Source organism: Patagioenas fasciata, chromosome 3 (genome assembly GCF_037038585.1).
Source record: "Patagioenas fasciata isolate bPatFas1 chromosome 3, bPatFas1.hap1, whole genome shotgun sequence".
In the NCBI taxonomy this organism is placed as follows: Eukaryota; Metazoa; Chordata; class Aves; order Columbiformes; family Columbidae; genus Patagioenas; species Patagioenas fasciata.
The window spans coordinates 7,314,208-7,335,612 of NC_092522.1; the positions used below are offsets into that span (position 1 = coordinate 7,314,208).

Here is a 21,405-nt window from a genome sequence, read left to right on the forward strand (position 1 = left end):
ACTTTAAATATATAGGAGGAAGATACAGACTTCTAAGTAATTTCATGTCTTAGGAGCGTAGCAAAGCTGTTCCGTAACAGACCAGTTGTCACAGTCTCAGCATTTCTGATTTAATCTCGGTAATCAGTAGCCTGTACAGAACCTGAGCCAAAGCCAGCGTGCTCCACGGGGGGAGCACCACTCAATCTTTAACTCAGACTTAGGCTCTCACCCTAGTGGTCGTCTAGAAAAGCACTGGTTCAGAAAGTGAAGGGTCCTGCTCCATGCAGAATTTTCTGTTGAACCTCTGAGGTTTTTGCTGAGGAGTTTTTGTATGTCCTGATAGAAAAAGAGCAAGGATGGAAGACTGTTTTGGTAGAACAACCAACCTTCTGTGCTGAAGATGGATCACTGTTTAAACACTGGGTTTTTTTCTTCTTACCAATTGAGTCGTATCTCTTAGTGGAACGAGATAGCCCAGACATTCTCCCTTCAGCTGTGTTGGGAAATTCTCTCTGCTTAATCCAAGGGAATGTCTTGCTACATATCTCTCAGGCAAATAAAATATCCTTGCCTGCAGTTCTGGCTCAGATGTGTACTTCTTACATTGCTGGATTCATTGCTACTAGTATTATCAGTGAGCTTTCCAGGAAAGAAGCTGATGCTCATACCATTTTTTCTCTTTGAATTCATCATTTCTTCTAACAGAATTCTACATGGAGCTTAGATACCAGGCATTACTTATATTGCTAGATATATGTGTTTATAAAACTGACCAGGAAATGGTATAAAAACAGTCTCCCTTGGAAAGCTAGATTTGCCAACATTTACCTTGTAGTGATAGGCACTTCTAGGATAGTGTTTGTAGGAGTAAAATAAATTAAGGGTATTTGTAAACAGTCGCCAGCTGGAGGCAAAGATACCTTTTTTTTCCTTTCTCCTGTGTACTGTGTATACCCAGCTACATAATAAGTCAGACAGATAATCTTGTAAGGACCTTTGACAAATGCTTATTTTTCATTGTGGCTGTTGTATATTACCAAAGGTTTATCTTAAATTGTAATGCTTAAAGTGTTTCTAGATCTACCACCTGTTATCAGTGGATTGGAGAGGGAAATATTTTTTTCTGAAAATGTTCTTTGGACAAAATAATGTTATAAAGTGTACGTACTGTGGAGCTGCAGCATTCAAGGTTATATTACATTCTTACTACTTTAAACAGAATAACAAAATTACTTCACTAAAACATCGCTAAAATTGTTAGAGAGACGACAGGTTTGAACTTTTATTAGACCAATTGATAGATAGAAGATGCAAGCTTTTAGCCTCCATGTTTTTTCAGAGCTAACGAAAGGATGCTGAGCCCAAGAGCTTGTTCTTTGCTTTGGTTTTTTTTGAGGCATATCACTCGTGTTAGGAAAAAGAGAGAGAAATTGCTTCATCTTGAAAAAACTTTCTCTCCTCTCTATTCCAGGTTATGACATTTAATGCATTTTCTGCTTTTATCTTGGTTGGCAAAACCACTGTGTCCCCCCTACCCAAAACATACGAATAAGAGCTGCTGTCTTACATTAATACTCCTGTTACTTCAGGAGATTGCACAGCATCCTCGTTGTGCATAAATGTGCAAATATATTACAATTGCAGAGGAAATTCATTGTTAAGAGATCTACCAGGCTCGGAATCAAACTGGAAACTGTAAATGGCTGAATGAAGGGCTTTGTATTAAAAAGGTAGGTCCCTGCACTAATACGTGAGTGAACTCCCAAGCAGAGATTGTAATTTCTGTACTAGTATTGAGGAGCATCGCCCTCTCCCCTTGATACGGCAGACTTCACTGGGGCTAAAGCGGTCTTCAGTGTGAGCAAAGGAATCATAAGTTAGCCCTTAGTAACTAATCCTGTATCAAATGGGTAATTCGCTTGATAAATTTAGCCTCTCTATTTGCATTTGCAGTGTTCATGAGCCGATTCGTTTCCTTAATTCATCACCTGAATGTATTCCACAAAATATTTTTCATGGGCTTTATTTTACTATGTGGATAGGTGCCAAGCAGTTTACTGGAAGTACCCGGTATCCTTTGTCTGAGATTTCACCTGAGTAGTGATTTGCCTCATAAATCATGAGGCTCTGTTTTTTCTGACTGGTTCAGGCAGGCATGCAAAGGCCACCGGGGCCCCCCAAAAACACAAGTTAGGGAGTAAGATTTGGGGAATTTGAAATCCCTTTGTCCTTCTCGTCCTGATCAATGAGGGCCATCCTGAAGGTTTTGATTGCAAGTACTTTTCCCGTCCCCACACAGAATTTTCAGGTTGTCATGTTCACAGCTGATAACCGCCTGTGTGTTTTCACAGGTTTAAACTAGAGGCAGTCAAACTGTCATCTCCTTTTCTTCACTGCTTTCCCTCACAAAGCTTTCAAGACCCTGTGTACAGGCCGGGTCCTTGCTGATGACATGGAGCCTAAATCTGTGTCCAGATACCTGCTGTGGGTACATGAGCACGTCTGGGGCTGAGCAGAAGCTGGGACAGAGCTGGAGTGACTGGTCACAGCAGTGGCAGATTGGGACCTGGTGTCACAGTCTTTGGTCTGTGCCCTGGTTGTGGGCAGGATCACCTGCAGCCCAATGCGTTTCACTTCCCCGATGCCACAGCTCTGATGTCCCTGTTGTTGTCCTCTGACGTCCCACAGCTGGTGTCCCTGTTGTTGTGTTGGGTGCTCAGGGGACTCTCTGGCTTCTCTGGCTTGTGAAACTCTTGACTTGTCACTTGAAGGTCCTGGTTGCCTCTTCAGATGGTGAATGTGCAATGAGATCGGTGCATGACGATGCATCCCTTTCCCAGGGCTGTGTATCAAGCTGTTGTGAGCCTGCCAGGGTACCACTCGGTATTTATGCATTCACAACCATTTGGCATGCTCTGGACTTCATGCCAGCATGTAATGTGCCCCCAAATGGGAAATCTTGGAGGGAGTCTTGTGTACAGGCGGGGACAAGTGAGTTTTTCAGTGGGTGGAAGGCAGCAGTGGTTTTGGAGAAGCTGTGACACACTGACAGTTTCACGTGGGTGTGAAATATGCTCTTGCACTCCTTTGAGCTGTCTTTATATTGGAGGATGTCATCTTCAGATGGCTTCTGCAAGACCCCTTGCTGAAGGACTTAATTCAAAACAGCTGGAGAGAAGCAGAGCCCTGCTGTTTTGCATGATGGTTCCTTGTCCCACAGTAGCGGAGGCTTCAAAGGAAGCACCAACTATATAGGGGAGCTGGAGAAGCCTCTGGACCAGAATAGGATGCTGGCTTTGCTCTAGTTCTCTCTCACAGCACCTACAGATCCTGATAAGGTACACTCCAATGTAAATAGGATGCTATAAAAATTGTTCTCAATCCAGAAGTTTACTATAGCCATGACGCTTAAAATATCTGTCCATTTCAAAATGTGTCTGAAACAGTTTACCTCATAAAATCTCAAGCTAACTGCAAGCTAATGGTGTTTGTAAAACTGTAAACCAAATTTTTTCTATGGCTTTTTGTCTTCATTTGCTGTGGCAATGACTGTGCCAGTCCTACCACTCATTGACCCCTTTTGCCAGCGTCTCAATGTAGTGCAGGAGGGTGAACAAGAAGCAGCTCAGGAGTGGTGCCTGGGAGATGGTATCTGTGATTGATGGCTCAGATACTATTTTTAGGACCTTAGACATGCAGACCCAAGGCAGGTTTCTAACACCTTCTAACATGGCAGTGGGTTTCCAGTACCTAATAAAAAGTTAATGGGCAGTTTTCTGCTTTCGTTTGAACCATCATAAAACTTCCTGCTACAATCACTTCTGAATTATTTCCTGACTGACTGCTGACAGGGCATTGCTCTAGCCTTTGGCTGTGTGTTGCAAGTATGGGTCACCTCAAAATCTGCGCTTGGGTCTTCTGCTTGTACACGGTTTGGCAGAGGCTCGTGATATTGTTGGTGTTGGTCTCTTCTCCCAAGTAGCAAGTGATAGGACAAGAGAAAATGGCCTCAAGTTGCACCAGGGGAGGTTTAGACTGGATATTAGGAAAAAAATTGTCATGGAAAAGGTTGTCAGGCACTGGAACAGGCTGCCCAGGGAAGTGATGTTTAAAAGACATGTAGATGAGGTTCTTAGGGGCATGGTTTAGTGCCAGAGTTAGGCTGTGGTTGGACTCAATGGTCCTGAGGGTCTCTTCCAACTGAAATGATTCTATGATTGTGTGGAAAATTTACTTCCTCATTCCTGATAACAGCTGTGACACTTCTTGGAGCAGGGTCTGGACAATGGGACCTTAACTTACTGAAGTGCTGTTGCCAGTAGTATTTTCTTTACTAAATGGAGTGTTCTCTTCTTTGCTCCAGTAGTATCTTGTGGACATTTTCCTTGTCTTCTTTTGTGAGGCTGACAGTGGAGCCTGCAGTCAATCCCGTAATCACAGGAAATGGATGTTTCTCTGTATGTGACCACTCACTCAAATCCCTGAGCTCTCCAGCTCCTGGAAGACACCTGGATAAGGGCTGTGTTGAAATGATGACGTGGCAGGCAATGAGGATGCCCTTGAAGGCACAGCGGTCATGCAGATGCAAGGACCAGGCTGCTGCATGATGAGTGCAGTAATTAGAAAGGTGAATATGGAGCAATTATTTACCATCTCTTGTAACAGAAGAAGTGCAAGGTGTCCCAGGAAATGATGAATCGGGATGAAAACAAGCAAAAGGAAGTAATTTTTCACCCAACACATAGTTAGGATGTAAGAATGCTTGCTATGAGGTGCTGCGGAGCCTGCGGGTCTTCAATATAGTTAAAAAGAGGATTATCCCAGCCAACAGAGGACTGGTCCAACAGTGGCAGTTAATCACCATGGTCTATATGTAATAGGCTCAGGGAGAGACTGGTAGGGAAATATGTTGCTGTTGTGTACTCTGTCCTTCACACACAGATGCCTGGCACCAGAAGGTGAACAAGCAGAAGCTTTTTCTGTATAATATCTTACATGAATACATCTTTGATCAGGGATCTTTTCTTCCTGCTGTGTTGCATCTCATGGCGTCCCACGTAAAGCGTTCCAAATGCATTTTATGTCACGTTCAAAAATATCCTGTCCTCTCTGGTCACTGACACTGAGTCACTTTGTGTGCTTGAGTGCTTCTAATTGCAAAGGATGCAGTTAAATTTGCGTTTGTCTCATTTGATTGCCTCTGCCTTAAGTTACTGATGAGATTTTGTTAGAAGGTTGTATTTAGAAATGTGTCACCACATGCAAAACATACCATTTTATGTGTGACTATTACATTAGCATACATGTGGGTGAGAAATCCACTTTAGCACTTGTGTAAACAAAACTCAGGTTTTTTTAGTATTTTAGGAGAGGGAGGAAAGAAGGAGTTTTTGCAATAGGTTCTTTTTAAAAAAACACTGATGTGTATTTTCCCAAGGAGTGCCTCATTCCTTTTGTGTAAGGTAGAAGCATCTGGGAAATAGAAATCCAAATCTGATCCTGACTGTGAGCACCATTTCCTGCACTGGAACAATGTTGTCCGGTTCACTCGCAGTGGGGATGGCAGCTACCGCGTAGCCTTTATACGCAGGGTATATGTATTTTACAGCAGATCAAGTGATACGGTACATAAAAGAAGCCATCTATGCAGTGACAAAAAAAACCCCAGTGCCTAACTTCTTAGGAGGCTGGTACTAAGGATTTCTATTTGATACGGCTTCAAAAGCTACAAACACATTTTACATTCACTGAGACTCTGGTGTTGTGGGACTGGTGTAACTAAGCAACGCGGGAAGAAAAACTGCACCAGTGCTGCAGTAAGGCCAGGGTGTACAGAGTGTATCGGTGGAAGTTTCTTTATAAGCAGACTAAAAAGTTTGATTACGCTTGCTTAGTGGCAGATGGAGGTTTATATAGTGCCTATTGCTCTGTATGAGGATGGCATGATTAAAGGATACAAATGATCAGAACCAAAAGATGTCCTATTTTGTCTTCCAAAGCAGATGTATGTACATTTTGTTAAGGATCTTTTTGTTTTACCTCTTTATTTTTTGCTTCTTCCTCTTAAAAGCACTAAGGATGAGGGAAAGCTTTATGGAAAATACAGATTTTTACAAGTAGAGACAAGAGTCAGACCTGGGTTTAGTTGATCTCATCTGGCAGAGATTTCCAAATCTGCTTTTTCTCCAAGAAAATGTTCCCTTTTTCAGTGCTATTGGTCAGTCTGTTATATTCTCCTGGTGAAGAACTGAGTTGGAGGGATCAGAACAACCCATATTGTTCATGAGCTTCTAGGTTATTGTAAGCTTCATATGTACATTTGGGCTTCATCAGACACGAGGGTGTTCTCATGTGTTTTACTATGCTACAAAAATGTTGGCTCTTTCAGGTTTAGATAGACATAGAGCCTGTACACTATTGTGGAGCTTCTGTTGGGTAGCAGCAACAGCCATAAGCAATCAAAAATAAGTTATTTTTTCAATTACTAAGTGTTCAAAAGAGACATGAGACATGATTATAAAGCTCCTTAAGGATATTAAGATGATCATGTATGTAGGTGGGTGAAGCTTTGGGACAAAGTTTTGGAAAGACAAGTGCAGTAGAGAGAAATTTTGAGAGTGAGAACCCACTTGGTTCTGGAAACCTGGTATTATCATGGTTTAGACCGTTTGCATCAGGCAGGTGCCCTGGCTCACGCTGCTGCCCACTGCCAGGCTGGACATGAGAAGCTTTTCTTGAACAAGCAGAGACTGCCCTGAAATGGGATCAGTTTTCCTCAATGTTGTGAGATTTGTGCTGCACATCTTCTGTTGTTCTAGTGAAAACTGTACAGGCAGATCATGGAACACCTGCTAGGCAGATCCTTGACCACAGGAGCTTTTTCAGCTGCACCCCGTCTTTGTGTAGCAAACAAGCTCAATGGGATGACTGCAGCTTTCAGTGCTGAAGGGTTTTATGGGTTTTTTGGGGGGGTTGGTGTTTTTTTGAGGCATCAGCAGCATAATCACCAACCTGTCTCTTCAACCTCCTGTACAGTTCTGCCCACCTTGTTGATCTGTTTACCGGTGTGTGTGTGTGCACACCAAGGGGAGTTCAGTCCATCCTCACCAACCCCTTCCACACCCTCCTGGGGTTATGTTCAGTACACGGAGCCACACGTGCAACGAGGAGCAGACTGAGACACATGGGTTGGCTGGAAATAAGGAAATGTCTGGAAATTAGGAAGCAGCAGAAGTGCTGAGGAAAGGAATGAATCCTGAAGGATGAGACGAGGCAGCTGAGGAGAGGTTAGAGGAGGAAGGCAGGGGGGAGCCAGCAGCGTGCGGTGCCCAGGCCCTGAATGCAGACGAAAGAACAGCCTCCTGCTCTCCTGTAAGAGCTTTTCAATGCCTGCACAGTTAAAAATAAAAGGTGTTTGTACAGCGTTGACTCTCGGCATGCTAGCGTGAAGAAGAATGCAAATAGAAGCATGAGCAACAAGGAGGAGGCGGTTTAATGGCTTTGGGGATTAGCAGTGGTATTTAGAGCCTTTCACCTCTCTGTTCCTAACATAAATCTTAACGCAGATTGATGGTTTTAGCCATCTGGCTTGTATATGCTTGTATGCAATGACTAGTGAGACAGAGAAAGAACCTGACCAGCAAGGTAAAAGAAGAAGCAAAAAAAGGTGTATGACAGAAGGCGGCATTTTCTTCTCCATGTCAGTAAGAGCAGGTATGGTGCAATTACTCTGTTTCACAGAGCTCAGCACGTTACAGGGGAGAGAGGAATAAAGAGTAACAGGCATCACTTAGTACATGACTCTACTGTGAAGCCCTGACTTACGCAAATGTGTATGCTCTGAGCAACCTGGTGCCAAATGCAAAGCTCTGTGATCTTTAAAGGTGCATTAGAGATGTTACCCCAGATTATATGAGAGTTAGAGGGCGAGTTTCAATCATATGTTAACTCTCAACTGTAGGTTATTTTATACTTCACTGGAAACACTTCTCCCATACATGACCCATCTGATTACCCTTGTTTTGTATACTATGGTGCAATTTATACAGTGTAAAATTTTGCGCTTTCTACCATATGACACATTTTGGATTAGACGACTCCTTGTATCCTGAGCCTTCTAAAGACTGATGCGAGTTTTCTTGGGGGTGGGTTGGCCATCACAGGAGTCATTGGTAGTTTTCCTCTCACTCCAGGTTGCAAGATGCATCATTCCTGTTCCCCCAATGTCATCTTGGTAGAGCTTCCCAAAATCCAGGGCTTTAATGGGGAAGCCATGTGAGATGTTGCTGTTTTGCTTCTTCAGTCAAGAGAGTCAATCAGGAGTGGGTATATACGTGCACATACTATAGCGTGTTTTCTTAGTCAGTTATTTTTCAACAGCTCCTAAGTAAGGGGTGAGAATTACAGAGGATCTCACCTCTGGTCTTTCAAATGGGCAAGTTTGGGCAAGAAATATGAATGATGTGTCTTTAAGAAAATTATCTACTGACGACAAAGACGTACTCTTGGGTTCTTCCATGGTTTTACTAATTTGGCTTTGGGATTGACTGTGGTGCATATTTCAAACCAAAGCAAACCTCTAAGGTGCAAACCTCTTAGATGGGGTAAAAAAAATGCATAGGGAATATTAAAACAAACAAACAAACAAACAACCTGAGGCATTACAAATCTCATTTATACCAGTCTTCGCGCTTATTCTGCTTTATGTTAGGCATGTAGAGCTTCAGTAAAAAATACTTTTACTTGCTTTTCCTTCTTCAGACAAAGTAACCAAGAAACTGATTGTAATATCATTATTCTGGGTGGGAAGTGAATGAATTTTGGCTTTAGATTTCAAAACCACTGGTATTTGTCTCAAATAATTGATTTTGGCATGGAACCCTGACAGCTAAACATGGTGTTTTTCACTGCAGCCAACCACACCAAGGTCAGTGAAAGAGACTGTGTTATGTTTGACAGGGAGGCTCTTCCACCAGATGCATTAATAGTGTGAGAGTAAGAATTATAGACACGGGAAATGACTGGGGAGTGCTGTGTGCCAAAGTGAAAGTCAGATTTAGATCAAGGCTGGGGTAGAATCTTCAAAGGCACCACAATGACCTGGAGATGGTGTCACCAAGTGATTGGGAGCGCAGCTTCCATTTTCAGAAATGGCATAAGGACTTTACTGCCTTTCAGCAAGACTTAGGTTCACTTTCCCAGGAAAAACATCCTTTAATTCACAATTAATTCACAAAAGCAGTCTTTACCTCTTCATAATTATATTGCATAATGACTTCACTACTTTTTAATAACATTAGATTTCTTGTCTGTGTCCATTATCACCAGCTTAGAAGCTATTCTGTTGCTTTGGGAATTTCTTATTCCAAGTCACTTGCAGAACTATAATTAAGAAGTTCTGCAGAAGACCAGGTGATATATGCATGTTAAGCTATTATATTCTGCTGATTTAGTGTCAAGCCTTAGATTAATTTGAAATTTTGGCATGCTGGTTTCATTATAAACACTTCCATGGAAAGAACATGTTATTGGAAACTGAATAATTAATAATCTCTATGTTAAACAAATGATTTTTGAGTGATTTGCTGAAAAATGTCAGGACTCCAGTTGAAAATCGTGGCTCTGATGAAGTCAGTGGCAGAATTCCCATTGGGTTTAACAAGATTTTTCATTTTCTTATCTCAAAAATAACTTGTCAAAGCTCCTTAAAGTTTCTGTGTACAGATCTATATTTGTGTAGTAGGAGTCCATGTGCCGTTTTGATCTCTAAAAGCATTGTTTGCAGAATAAGGAGAAAGGGAGTAAAATGTGCAGTGACTTTTTTCCGTCCTGATCCTTTGGACCAGACTAAAACGTGCTCAGGAGAAATGGAACCTGCTGGTTTTTAGTGGCCTCTGTTTTTAACCAGTTGTTCTGTTTTCATGCTACTTAAAGTTTCAGGCTCCAAACCTTATGAAAGCAGAGCTTGATCTTCATAGTGTGTGTCACAGCATCTGGGTCTCAGTGGAGTTTCTAGTGTAAAGATCTGACCCTGTAAATTAGGACCTAAATACTACTGTTAGTTTCCATTGTCAGTCGTCATAATATTGCAAAACTCTTTTAGGTTCAAATGATGGCCATAATATGCACAAATGCAAGTTTGAAAGCTGTTAATTTTTGGACAGGCTTGCTGCAGAATCTGCATGTGCCCAAATGCATTCAAAAGGGTATAAATGGAGTCGATATGAGTTAGGAACATGGTTGACATAAACTTCTACGGTCAGTGAGTTCTGCAGTATGAAATTCCTTTGTTACTAAGTGCAATTTTTTGCAAAAGGAATCTGCTCTCTTCATAGATCATCTTAATAATTGCAAGTGTTCAATTCTTGGCAAGCAAGAACTTGGTCTTAAACCAAAGTCCTGTCTGGCAAATTTATATTAAGAGTAACTTCTTTGTGTGGTATGATTTCTGGATAAATAGTTCTCTGCTTAACATGGCCAGCTGTTCTCAGGAAAAAAAGGCAAACTGAAACTTGATGAGTAAACCAAAAACTCTACGAGAAAAGAGAATGCCATTTCACTTTATACAAGTCATAGTTTGCAAATTCTCTATATTATGCAGAATTCTCTTTATTCTCTGCATTTCCTGCATCTGGTAGTAACAGTCTAGTATCAAAACCTGCTTTTCCCATCCGCTTCTAGGTCTCACTGCAAAATGCTAACTGGGAGCAGGCAAACGAAGACATGGGCGATTTGAAACATGGAATATTTCTTTTTAGATCTTTCCTGGTTCTCTTATTAATCATTTTCTTTCACTTTTTTGACAGTTGATGCTAATGAAGAAGGGACTGAGCTGAGTGAAGAGACAGGTGAGCAAACAAGATTTTATGCTAAAATATATCACTTCTCCAAAGCATCAACCAAACTGAAAGAATTCTTGAAAGTATTTGCCTTGGTTGTGATAAGCAGTGCCAATCATTTATTGCCAATGTTACAACAGTCATCTCTGGTTTTTAGCGTAACATAGGGTAAACTATCCCTGATAATACATAGTGCATGGTGAGAATGGCTGAGACTACCTTTTTAGTGCCATCATCTGTTATGAGCCTCTGAGTGCTTCTTCATTGCTATTTATTAATAACTAGTTGGAACATGAATGGGAAACAATTAAAATTCTGCAGTCCTTTGTCTGTATAGAAGTGTGAATACAGCAATTCTTGAGTCAAACGCAATTCTGATTAGCAGCCATGATTTGTTTGCGACTAAACAGAAGCAAAGCTCTCCTGCAGACTCTTAAATACATTGAACTTGACTGGACAGTATTTTCAGAGGACTTTTGTCCTGGTCCTCCTAGTTTGCCGTTTAAAACAAGTGTCATTGTTTATGGTTTGTGGATGGGTATGGACTTGAAATGGGAATGTTGGATAGGTGTAAAGGAAGAAACAAGAGGAACAAGAAAAGGAAAGTCAGAGGATTAGGTGTCTCCCATCAGAAGACTTTTCCTAGTTTTTTTGTGCAGAGCTTCATCCATTTAACCTTCTTGATCAGCCTTTTGGTAACAGGCTTCCACCACAGCACCCAGTGTTAACTTCCTGCTGACCTTCACTTATTGGTTCTCAGTGGACATCTCCTGTTCCATAATAGACTTCTCTGCAATCAAGCACCTCCTTTTATACACAGCGTAGCTCCCCCTACTCTTCTCCTCTGCCCTCCCTTCCCAACCAGTCTGGTACCCACCCGTGACTGTGCACCAGACGTGGGCGCTGTGACCCTGATCCCATCATAGCCCAGTGCATGTGTGGGAACTTGCAGTTATTTATGGAGAGCTACAGGATCCAAAAGGAAAGCCACATGGAGAAAGGCAGAGACATCCCAGCCAGAAAACAGAGGGAAAACCTTTTGAAGCATTATGCTGCCTGCTTAAATAGGGAAGATTGTCCTAAAGACAAATCGATTATGATGATTTATGCAACTGTTTAATTAGCCTAGAAATTAGAAATACTTGAAGAATGGTGTATATGCATAGATGTGAAAACACGGTTATACACAGATAGATACGTGTTACTCTGATGGATTAGTACGTTCTTTTATGGCAGTTCTGGCCTGTTGATTTTATTACATATAATTATAATTATTTTTTGGTGTCAAGATTACTAGATAGGAACGTTCAGAAATTTTAACACAATTAGTGCGATTGATAGAGTCATACACACATACATAAAAGTAGAAAAATAAAGACCGTCATTATACAACAAACATTTGCCAAAGATTATCCTACAGTTGAATTTGCAGTATTCATCTAACATTTCCAATTTCGCTTTTTATAGTTATCATGGCAGGTATACTTTTATAAGCCAAATTATTTTGCATTTTTTGTCTTGTTGCTTTTATGGAGATTATGCAAATTACTTTAAAAAACCCCAAAACTACAACCAAAAAAACCCCGCAACATTTTAAATTAGAATTAAAAGTACATTTTGACTTAATAGCTGCTCTCCTCTTTCCTACCTTGTATCCTTCACAGGTTCATTAATTTAGGTGAAGCTACATAGCTGCTCTGGGAAATTATCACTGAATTAAGTCATTCAAGGAAGATATTTCCCTACTTGTCTCTTTGTGCATATGAGATGGGTGAGATCATAGCTTCTCTCACAGGGCTGCTTTTAGGGTGCTTTGAGCTTCCACAGCACGTACTTGCTTATTTCTTCATCGCTGGGAGATATTTTGGGAATCAGTGCATTGATTGTCAGCATTGACTGCTGACATGGATAAAGAAAAGTATCTTTTTTATATCTGTACCAGCAGTGGGGCAGATATTCAAAAATTTTGCCCTTTTGACCTCTTTGTATATGGACTTTTTAATGATTGCAGGATGCCTTTGTGGGAACTGTGAATACACATAATTACTGCATTGTGAGGAGTTTTCATCTTTATACTCAGATTTTTATCAGTTTGAAGGATATCTGTTTTTTACTGTTCTAAGGGAAAAACAGAGTAGGAACTTCTAGTCACCACTTCAGGATATTAATTGAATAATCATTCTTCATTCCACTTGACTTCACAGGTCATGACTCCAGCAGATGGAGTCAGCAGTTGGCACCAATATCGATGACCCTGTTTTTTTGAGCTGTCCATATCCAATCTGTTTTAGGGTTGTTTCTCCAATTTTTGTGCGTAAGGAAAAAAAGAAAAAAGCTGAATTCCTGGAAAGGATATGTTGCAGGCTACACACATGTAGGACCTTTTACAGAGATTCAAATATTCTGCATCTTACTTAAATTCCTGTACCTCCAATTTCCATTTACTACGTGTTCTGAGGGCCAATATCAAACCAAGAGAAAACACAAATGAGATATAGACTCATTGTATCTATACCAGTTTCTGTTTGAAGACTGTAGTAGGATGAAGTGGGGGTTACAGAATCCATCCTAATTTAAAGCTGGTGGCAAGAACTAGAGGGGAAAAAAAACCTGATCCTGGTCTGGTGTCAGCTGAAGTCAATGAGAATCTGTCCATTGACTTCAGCACACACCAGATGAGGGCTTGGGAACAGCTAGAGCCTTAGCTGGGAGTAAAGAATAACAGATGACCAAACGTGTGTATTACTGAGTGATGGACACATTGTGAAAGTGATCTGTCTTGTGTTTCTGCCACCCTGAAGTGCAAATATCTCATTATGCGCAGTAAGGCCTTTCTTTCTGTGAGTTCTCTTCAAAATAAATAAGGGAATATCTAGATTACATCTGCCAGATAATTTCCATTAATATCTACATTAATAGTATAAAGTAAACAGGCATGAATGATCATTTTAGTGAGTTAATCACATAACATCACTGCATATATTTGATGTACTTGAGTAAGAAAAACATTTAAAAATAAAAATAACATAGTCATATTAAATATAGAAGCTTAAGACCACTCTTTTAATGGCATTTGGCTCAGAGGATTTTAACGCATCAGTTTTTTTCTGGATTCTGTATCTCATAGCAGCTGCTGACTTAACAGCACCATGTAATTCAAAGTGCTTTGATGTTATCGTGTGTCATACGGTTTGCTGTTGGAATGGCTTGAGTCAAAGGGCAGATATAGCAGTGGTGGGTACGGGCCTGTGCAGTTCTATGTCTTCGCTTTCCTTTAGGAATTATTTCCTACATAGACAAAGAGAAGGACCAGATGACCTAGTAGTCTTGTCTGCCTTTAACTTCAGTGATTTAACAGTGCAGAGTCATGATGCTTAATGTTTTAAGCTTCATTAAGGGAAGATTATTCTAAACTTTAACTTCTGAAGGACTTGGCTTTTATACCCATAGATTCACATATCCATGCGCAGAACTGTGCAAAATAAGCCCTAATACTGCCATAATTATGGGCGCAATTGCAGTGATTGCATGTGGAAATTAGAGAAGCGTGTGCTATTATGAGAAGCACTGTCCAGATTCCTACACAATAGTATTGCATTATTATCCACTGACGTAAGTTAATTCTCTTCCAAAAAAAAAAAAAAAAAAGAAACACATAGAAAAGTATTTGAATTCTGAATCTATATTCTCCCTCAACCTGTTCAGCTTCACTCTCCACCAGGTACCAAAACATTTTACCTTTTGACCTCATCTGTATGAATGTTGCCACACTTCTGTCTCTCATTTCCCCTCTAATAGTTGTTCATGATAAATACCCTGCTGGTTATCCTGTTTGTATCCTGAGCATCCTAATTAACCACCTATTCATTGCTTCAGAAGCAACAGCCAGCTGGGATGGCAAGACGAAGGTTCTCATTCACACTAATGGGGAAATCTCTATTGTAAACAATTCTGTATAAATCCAGAATTTCGTTGTATGTTGCACTGTGTGTGCATTCTTGGGCACTCTTTTTGGAGGGAGACTTTCTGGTTTAAAACTGGATTTGACAGTGGTAGGTTCATGGCTGGGCTCGATGATCTTAAAAGTCTTTTCCAACTAAAATGATTCTGTGATTTTTTTTTTTTGTTCTCCTGAGATGAAATCAGCAATCACTTGTAACCAGGGAGATTTGGAAGTTGTGAGGGATTTAGGGAACAGCTTACTTGGAGACACACGGTGACATTTAAGTAGCTTGTTGACCCTCTGAATTAGCCTATAAAGGAGAATCATGTCTCCCAGTGTTAGAGCTCAGAAACCTTTTGACACAATTAGAAAAGCTTTTAGTATGATAAGTTCAGACACCTGTCTAGGTGTGCTGTTTTAAAACAGAAATTTGCAGCCAAAATTTCTGTAGTGCTTGGCCAACTGTTCTGGAAGACTGGGGAGCAGAAAGGGTTAAGAGTTGCGTTTTGACCAAAATGAAATTATTTTGAAGCTCACAAAAATCTTTTTCTGTCTCTGGAATGAGAGATATCTGCTAAAAAAGCAGTGAAATTGTGATTGAAATCTTGTTCTCCTGGGCCAGTGGCTCTACATCCTTTTGTGAGCATTTTAAGGCTTTTTATAGAGTGGAAAAAAAAAAAGATCATTTATTTTGAGATAGTAACAATTCTGACTTCTCCCTCTCCATCTTTGTGCTGTCAATTTACATGTTGGCTATATTATCTAACGTATTCAGATACTCCTGAAAGACCTGGCTGGACACTTGCACTTCATCTTGACTGACATTTGACTTGTGGGACTGGAGGAGCACAGATTGGTTAGGTGATAAAATTCAACACCAGAGGGGTGAGTGTTGATTGAAACACTCCTATTGATTCGATCCCCTGATGTGAATCGTTGTCAACCAAAAAAGGGAACATAGCAGGTAGTTCAGAGCAACATTAGAACCAAAGGAGCCATACATCAATATGGTCCGCTATAAATATTCAAGTTATTTTTTTAAAAGAATGGGAGAGTGTTGGCAGGAATCAATGTTTGAAAGCCTGGTTATTTTCAGGATCTTGCATTTATATTGAAGTTCTTGTTGAACTCTATCACCACTGCTCCTGAGTAACCCTTTCAAAGGGTTGACAAAGTGCGTCTTTATTTGGCAGGTTTTGCCTTTATTTTTCCCCACAGTATTTCTTGTGGTTACTCCTACATTCTCACCACTCCAGAAATAAATTCATCTTAGCACTTCAAACCTCTTGTTTTCTTCAGAATATAGTATTTGAATTTCAAATTCAGACGAGCAAATGTGATGACATGACACATGACGTGTCCTAGGATAAGTGCTGTCAGGAAAGGTCTACCTCCTGATATCAAGCCAAACCTCAAAGCATGTTCTGCTTTATTCTGTAGCTTTGTTTACTGATCGCTAAGGACCCTTTATGCTCTCTGAACTATACGGAATTCTATAATGAAACAGAAATACCGTTGTAGAAGAAACTTTGAAGAACAATAGTCAGTTTGGCTTTTTTGGGGTCATGCTCATTCCTTAAAATTGAGCAAGTGAGGTGCACTTTAATTATTCACATACAGTTCTCCACTGGAATTTTTGTTCATGTTTTGCCAGCATCCCAATCCGTGGCTCTTTCTTTTGTTTTCTTTTTTGGATGTAAATACAGTAGAACAACCAGTTTCCACAGACAGCAGGCAGAAAGCATTTCTGAGTTTCCTGGGCCGAAAATTCACTCTCTTTTTGCCTGTTGAACAAACATAATATTCCACTTGACCTGCAAATTCCCTTTCCCCGTCCTCGCTTGCTTCTTTCATATTCCTGTTTGGAAACTTTTAGCATTTTGGTTCTAGATATAGAAGTTGTGGAAGCATAGAAGATAAAAGGAGAGTATCTACAGCTCTTAGCAGAGCTGAGTCCTTTATGAGAACCGGCCATCAAATTGCTGAGAGCTGTTTAAAAATCCAGCAACATACAGAGTAGATGATTGTGTGGGGTATGTATGACAGCAGAAGAGACAGAAGGTTTTAAAACACTTAAGCAATTTATGATACACGTGTAGACAGCGTTTTTTTCCCAGTTGCTAATTAGCTAATCAGTTTGAGATAATACCATGATTCTTATTTTCTCACAGCACTGCAATAGGGGAATATAAGGCAATGTCATACATTTTCCTAAATTTCCCAGATAGAAGGGGTCAAGGTTTCTTTCCAGCATGCACAAATGTATATTTTCCATAGGCATCTCCTTCACACAAGCCCACAGGGAATCAGGAGGTTTGACAGAAAGTCATTTTTCCGTCACAGTTGAATAGATTCAATAGGTGAAATGAATTGAGTTTTAATTCTCTGCCTTTGTGGTTAAGCAACAGCGTTTGAAGAATGTTTTAATCAGTGAACCTGCTTTCATTGAATGTCTTAATTACAAATACTTTATGATTAATTTCCAGCTTGTGCTCCCCTTTGTACTAACAGACTTTCTGTGCTACCAGTATGTACCTTGAGGTCTGTCTTATCAAGCAAACAGTTATTTCATTCTTTATATTAAAACGATGGGATATCTAGAAAATGTTGTAAAAAAAGTTCAAAGTTTTTGAAGTTCAACCAACTGATAGTAAACACCGTGAACTTTAGTCCCTACAAATAGGGGAGATTTTAAGCTTCACTGGCCTCAGTTACAGTTTTTACTTAAGAGATTTTGTTTTTCGTCCATCTTCTTGTTGTTTTCTGGCTAAAAGGTTGGAATAGATTTTTTCAGTCAGAACATTTCTATCTTGTAAAGCTTTCATTATCAAACTTGCTTCTCTCATTTCATTACTAATTTTGGTCAATATTAATTTGTTACTCTGTTATAACATTGAATGGAGAATTGAGCTGAGAGGGAAAAATAATTTCATTCAGATTATTTCTCCACAGTTCCATAATGCATAATATGTATTACATTAAAAACTACAAATTAAAACTTTTTTTTTTTCTGAAGAGATTAAGAGCTTGTGAAGAAGTAGATTATTTTAGTGTGAGTTTTTTTCACTGCTGCCATGTGAAAGTTAGGGAAATCCAGTCCAAGCTGAAGGGTACCTATGATGACTTTTGTAACAGATGACGCCGTCATTAATTTTAATAATAAAAATATAGGAATTGGGCACTGACTGGAGTGCTGAGATAAGACATGATCACAGCTGTGGTGCCATGCATAGTAATATTTGATACAGTAAAACAATTTCAAAATAATATTTTTCTGTTTAAAGAAGGATTGGAACAAAAAGGCCAGCCTCCATCTCCCACAGAGAGCAAAGCAGAGCAGCCTGAGGACCTGCAAGATGATGCTGAAGGTAGGTGACCTGACAGCTTTTCAGAGCTAGTAATCAATTTTGCGTTTGGGGGGAAAGGTTTACTCTCAATTCGTGGCAAAGAACTGGAAAACCTTCATTAAGAATGTTGTTTGCACACATTTAGAAAGTTCCTTTTGGCCTAGATCATGAGCTTGCAATTTTTCTGAATTATATTTCATTTCAAGGTAGATTCAGAATTACAGATGCTATTTTTATGTCATTGACTACTGATTATTGCTGATACAAAATGAGAAATTCTTGCTGGTTTATCTCTAACCTGTTCTGACTATCTAATTAGTAATACAAAGTGTAATGCGTGTTGTGCAGGGCTTGGGTCATTGTCTGGTTTAAGTTGATCAGGTAAATCAGCTACCTGCTGCAAAACACAGAGCAATAAAACTCTTTCTTTCTTTTTCTACAAGAAATGTTTGCCATATCCCTTTCCACTCCAGTTACAGTGTTTAATGGGATGTATTACATCTATCTATGGTCAGAAGTCACAGGTGCTTAACATTATGTCCATAGCGTTGTTCCTGTAAGAGTGCTTTCCTGTGCTTGAGTCTTCACAGGGCAGCTTGTCCATGTGTATGGAGGTAAATGTGGTCTACATTGACCTAAAATCAGATCAGTGTATCTTTTCTTAATCTATATCTCATTGGGAGAGTTGTTAAAAGACTGTAACATCAAAGGCTTATTTTCAGAGTGCAGAGTTTCATGTTGCTCTCATATGTGTGGAAGAGCAAAATGCCCTAATGCTGGAGAATTCCCCTTATGAGAAACAGTTAAAAAGGTGAACCTTAATCTTTAATCCATGACAGTTCCTTATCCTGGATTCTCTTTGACCTAATGTTCCTCAAATGACATGTCTCCTTCTGGACCTCAACCAGTGGCTCCCCCATCTTCACCATTGTGACCCGGTGCTGTGCATCCAGCTCCTAAAATATTCTGACTGGGGTATAGTGTGAGTTATAAAGAGCAGAAAAATGTTAACATCTATCACTTTAAGTAACTGCTAGTAACATCCTGTCACTAACATTGTGACTGGTTGTTAATGGCAAGTACTTAAAGCAATAGCTGTCATCACCTGGAAGGTGTGGGGGGACCCAAGAAATCTCATCCTGACTGCTTGTCTTTCCTTTCATGCTGCACTAACCCCAGCAGAAATAAAAAAATACCAATTTTACGTTTCGATTAGAGAATTCAGTGATGACTAACCACATGTCAATTTGTCTGTAGGCTAAACGGCATGTGGGATCGTGGTGTCATTTTCCATATTCCTAAACAGGCGAAACAATAATAGTTCTGATTATATATTTTTATTGGAAGGGGGTTAAAAGCTTTCATTGTATCAGTGTCAAAAAAAGAAAGAAAGGAGCTGGGAAAAAAATGTTTTAAAAAAAGTGTAAGGTTTCCCTTCCACTGGAAAAATAACCAATGTTGTTCCAGTATTTCTGTGGCTTACTAGATATGGTTTCCTCGTTTACTATGCCTGTCGGTGTTTCCTGGTGACCTACAGTTCACTTTGTGGAGCACAAACAAATGCATTGGAAGGGTGAAGTAAATAGCATGACAATAGAATGATTGCGTGACCCTCGAGCTGTAAAATGCCTGAACTCCTTGAATTCGATGCCGTACAGTAGGTTTTGCTGATGCAGAATTGAGGCCTGTAACACATAATCACCACTGCAGAGTTTAATTTAGCCTGCGATGGAGCCCTCGATTCCTTAGGCAGGAATCAGGCCTGTAATGTTTAGGATTGAAAGGCTGAATTAAGACTTGAGGGTGGTTGTGATGGGGAAAATAAAAGCGTAATTAAAGTGTTTGCTGAGGGGGGCTGGGGAAGAAACCTGGATCAGATTTCTGTGGTATTACCTCTGCCTCTGTTTTGAAGAGGACTCAAGCTGTTCAGCTCCAGACACTGAATTCCTATAAATTCCTATAATGTAACACCCCTGTGAACCCTTTCCATTTCAGTAAATGGCATTTGCACGCATTTGTCTGAGAATAGGATTTAGTTTCTACTGTTCTAGTTATTAGCTGTCGTTTTTGACTAATTAAAAGAACTTTTAATGGAGAGCTTTGAAGATTATGAAACCATGTGACATGAACCAGAACTACATGTCTGACTAATTTTATTTAGGTAGGAGTTTGTCTTCGCTTCCAAAAAACTGCGTTTATATATATTTGTATTTTTTTTTTTTTAATTTATAAAAAGAACTTCTAAATAGCTAATGCATGTAGACTCAAATAAAACACAATAAAGCCACACTCTGCCTTAGGTGAACTTTGTTGAATTTTCCTCATGGTAAAACTGAAGTGCTTTGCTGCTCAGCATGTTCTAACTTTAGGATAGTTCACATGCTTTAGGTACCTGAAATTTAAAAAGACAAAGAAAAAAAATAAGGCAATCAAACAAAAAAACCCCAAACCAACCCACAGCTTTAAGCAATAAAAGCAAGTCCAAGGATACTTACATTAAACATACTATTTTTCTGTTAGTAACATGACCAGATATAAAATATTTAACAAATACACATTGAGGCACAGGAAGAACCAGATATTTTTTTCCTTTGCTTAATTGTCAGTGTCCTTTTAGACTGAAGATGGGAATACAACTTGCTGTTTTAGCAGCCTCATGCATGTCCTTGTGGCAGTCCGTAAAAACTATTCCACTGAGTTCAGTAATATTTTAGCTGTAGTATTTTTCTCCAGCGTGCTCAGCTGGTTCATTGGCTAGAGCAGTATCTTTTCAGGGCATGCAAAAATCTCCACAGAAGATCACAGAAAGTAGACTCCTTCGTTATTAGCCTCACTGCAATCAAGGAAAGTTGCAAAAGTGGTTGTATGTAAGGAGCTTGTTTTGCAGTAAGCTAAAATAAACACTTGACATGCTAATGAAAGCAATTTTATGCTGAACCTCTAGAGTATTAATGGTGTCTGTTATTATGCTATTAGATATATTGTTCTCTGCCTTCAGACCATTGATAGAGAAAAGCAAGTGTGAACTGCAGCCTGTCAATGGTTATATTCTGTAGTTTTTCACGGTAGCGCAGGTTATTGTCTGGGGAAATGTTTAGACTGGATACATGGAGAAACATTCTTTACTCCCGGACTCCCTGCAGTATTTTCAGGTTTGACATGTGCAAACATGCAGTGTAATTTTCTTCCCCCCCGCCCTTTTCCTGGGTCCTGTGAGAGTAAAATCAGCCAGTGAGAATTTTGACTTTCCCCTCGGTCAGGTACATTCAGTGATTGAGTGATTGTAAAGAAAAAT

The 21,405-nt window shown here is 39.8% G+C and overlaps 1 protein-coding gene across 3 annotated transcripts in view; it reads left to right on the forward strand.

Moving 5' to 3' along the window:
* MACROD2 (mono-ADP ribosylhydrolase 2) overlaps positions 1–21,405 on the forward strand; it is an 854,364-nt gene that overhangs the window by 769,441 nt on the left and 63,518 nt on the right. For 2 of the 3 annotated variants that reach the window (XM_071805688.1, XM_065835172.2), the window contains exons 10-11: positions 10,788–10,829; positions 18,048–18,131. In XM_071805688.1, coding sequence (XP_071661789.1) covers positions 10,788–10,829; positions 18,048–18,131 — 126 coding nt within the window. The remainder of the gene's footprint in view (positions 1–10,787; positions 10,830–18,047; positions 18,132–21,405) is intronic. The other variant, XM_065835173.2, reaches the window with a different exon arrangement.